At 53.1% G+C, this 2,789-nt stretch overlaps 1 protein-coding gene across 1 annotated transcript; it reads right to left on the bottom strand.

Annotated features, from left to right (window-relative positions):
* Positions 1-640: 640 nt before the first annotated feature.
* Positions 641-1,925, bottom strand: LOC138480633 (myb-related transcription factor, partner of profilin-like). Its single transcript, XM_069612320.1, has 2 exons — positions 1,511-1,925; positions 641-1,086 (listed from the first exon to the last, which is right to left on the bottom strand). Exons 1-2 carry the CDS (start codon positions 1,923-1,925, stop codon positions 641-643), a joined length of 861 nt encoding a protein of 286 aa, XP_069468421.1.
* Positions 1,926-2,789: the final 864 nt, after the last annotated feature.

The raw sequence follows: 2,789 nt of genomic DNA, 5'->3' as shown, positions 1-2,789 counted from the left end.
ATTTTTTCAAAGGTGTTGTATTATAAACAAAACAGGAAAGGGTATTGGGTAGGGAAGCTGTACACCCGTGCCCACCCACCACCCAAACGTACCCACCCCCAACAAGGCCCCAAACAAGTAACCCCCTAATGGATCTCCCCCACCACCCAAACGTACCCACCTTCAACCAGGCCTCAAACAACTAACCCCCTAATCGACCCTCCCCCACCACCCAAACATACCCACCCCCCTACACCCATCGTGTCCCCAAATGTCATGTCTATTGCCATCCCCACATGGCACTATTTGCGGGGGCGCTTATGCGCAGGAGTGTCCTTGCTGGCGGGTCCAGTCAGCCAACTAGCACGCCTCCGTGGGTTGCCAGTGGCAGAGCTGGATGGGGTGGTGCTGGCTGAGATGACTGCTGGTGTGGCTATGGGCACACGTCCTTGAATCACCTGCTGGGCAACCAACATTGACTCCGCTATGCTGGATTGCACATTGTTTCCTTCCCTGACATGGCATGCCAGGGTGACGATGGTGGTCGCAAATCGTCCAATGGCCCTGGAAAGCCGACGCACCGACGTTGCATTGCTCTCACGCTACAGCCTGGCCTCCCCAGCTGTCTTTCCACCAGCTGCGTCAGGATGGCCTGTTGTTCCTAAATGCGCTGCAAGCGAGTACTGAGCTCAGCCGTGGAGGGCGTGGGGGAGCGCATGGGGCTGTGCAGTGCTTGGGGGTTGAACTGTAGGCCATGGATGGATGACAGCTCATCCGTGTTGTCCCCCTCACCCTGTTGTACAACTTCGGCCTGCATGGCCGGGGTACTGTCATCACTCGATGCAGCCTCCTCAGCAGTGCAGATGGGCTGCAAGATGGCATCCGGGGCCATGCTGGGTCCCTGCATGGGGATGGTGGCGTCCGCTGGTGTGCCCAATGCAGCTGGTGCTGGTGTGCCTGATGCACCTGGTGCTGGTGTGCCCGATGCAGCTGGTGCTTGTGTGCCAGAGCAGCTAGCATCGTCCTCCTGGGCAGGAGTGCTGCATTGGGCGCGTGCAGGTGGCCGCTGCGTCGCCTCTTGGCCGTTGTCGCTGTCACTTGACACGGCTGTGGGGATACAGAGGGTATGCTGTTAGTTGTGTGATGTTACTTGATGTGTCCATCACATGCATCAAACTGAACGATCCATGACCACTTGCATGTACACACTTGTGACTATTGATGCACTCAGGTGTGTGTGTCTCTGCTTCCACTCAGGCACTCGCTGTGTGCATTTCCAGGGGACATGCATTGGGGATGTGTTACTTGTCATCTAGGTAGTCAGTGGGTCCATTGGGTCACTCCTGCCCTGGCTGGGGTCGGTGGGTGTCAGTGGTTCCATTGGGCCACACATGCCCTGGGCCCTGGCTGGGGGGAGGGTGTCAGTGGGTCCATTGGGTCACTCCTGCCGTGGCTGGGGGGGTGTCAGTGGGTCCATTGGGTCACTCCTGGGGTGTATTCACACTTATGGCTTTGTACTTTGTGCACTTACCGGCATCTGCAGGTGGGCTCATTCCTGCCTCTGCGTCTCCGACGCCGTGGATGCCCTCGAGGTGCAGGACGCTGCTGCAGCGCTCCTTCCACGATTGCAACTTGAGAGGGGATGCAGGGCCTCCACCGGTGCCAGTGCTGTGCTGGCGGTGTGCAGCGATGAGGTTGCACACCCGGAGCCTGAGGTCATCCCACCTCTTATGGCAGTCCTTCATAGTGTGTGTGGTCATGCCGACCGCTGTGCACTTGTGTGCTGCCTCCGCCCACACCTCCTTGCGGCGTTGCTGGGTAGCGCGCCGCTGGTCTGCGCTAAAGAGCATTTCTGCATGCTTGACAATGTGTTCCACCAGTACTGTGAGCTCAGCCTCACTGAAGTGCTGCTTTCGCTGTCTGCGTGCTGGGAGCCTGGATGCCATGATGGTGTTGGATGTGTTCTCAGTCTCAGGGAGGTGTTCTGACCCGTGGTGTCTGAGGATGGCAGTGGATTGTGCTTTATATAACGGCCGCCTCTCTGTTTCCGTTTTTTTTTTGCGGTCATGGTATTTCCGCTTCCGGTGATTCTGTGTCCGTGATGGCAGGAGCGGACACGGGTTTTGCACTGTTTTTTTTGCCATTATGTCCGTGTGCGTGCGTGTTTACATCACGGCGGTAACACCGTTTCCGCCTCGGTGTGTTGCACGCGACCCACATGCCGTAATCTGCTGTTCATTCCGCAACCTTGTTGTTGCGGAAACGGTGTCACCGTCGTCACGAATCACCGGATTCCGGGCCGGCGGACTCGTAATGAGGCCTGAATTATTAGCCGATAAAATAGCTTAGTGGGTTGAGCGCTGCTGCTATCTGTGTGTGATCTGCAACTTCGGTTGGGTGATATTGTGTGTAATTATGTTCTCTGGAAAGCGCTATATAAATAACATATCATCATTAGACAAATGGCTAAAATGAAAGCATATTATAAAGAAATGCTTAAAACATTATTCAAGAAAATGTAAATTGTTGAAAAATAATACAGTCCAATTGACTGCTAATGATAGGAAAAAATGAACAAGAAATAGATTGAGACTACAATAATTCAGATTTTCAACACATTCGTTTATGATAGTCATAATTCTATTAAAGACACAGCGGCAAAGGATTATGCTTCTCTTATCATTACTAAACTCAAGCAGCATTACAATAACAACCTTAGAAGAACAATAAAGTGAAAAGCTACATGTTCCATGTAAAAACAGTCTTTATTAGTTCTCTTGTTATTGGTCATTGAAATAAAAATGCAGTCT

The sequence above is a fragment of the Ambystoma mexicanum genome, chromosome 5p (assembly GCF_040938575.1).
Source record: "Ambystoma mexicanum isolate Mex_15411 chromosome 5p, UKY_AmexF1_1, whole genome shotgun sequence".
Lineage (NCBI taxonomy): Eukaryota > Metazoa > Chordata > Amphibia > Caudata > Ambystomatidae > Ambystoma > Ambystoma mexicanum.
Note: the sequence above shows the minus strand (reverse complement) of the source record. Positions and strands in the feature narration are given on the sequence as shown.

Coding starts and splice junctions, on each gene's coding strand:
- LOC138480633 (XM_069612320.1), bottom strand. CDS start 1,925: ATGGCATCCAGGCTCCCAGCACGCAGACAGCGAAAGCAGCACTTCAGT. Junction 1,087..1,510: donor GAGCCCACCTGCAGATGCCG/GTAAGTGCACAA, acceptor GTATCCCCACAG/CCGTGTCAAGTGACAGCGAC.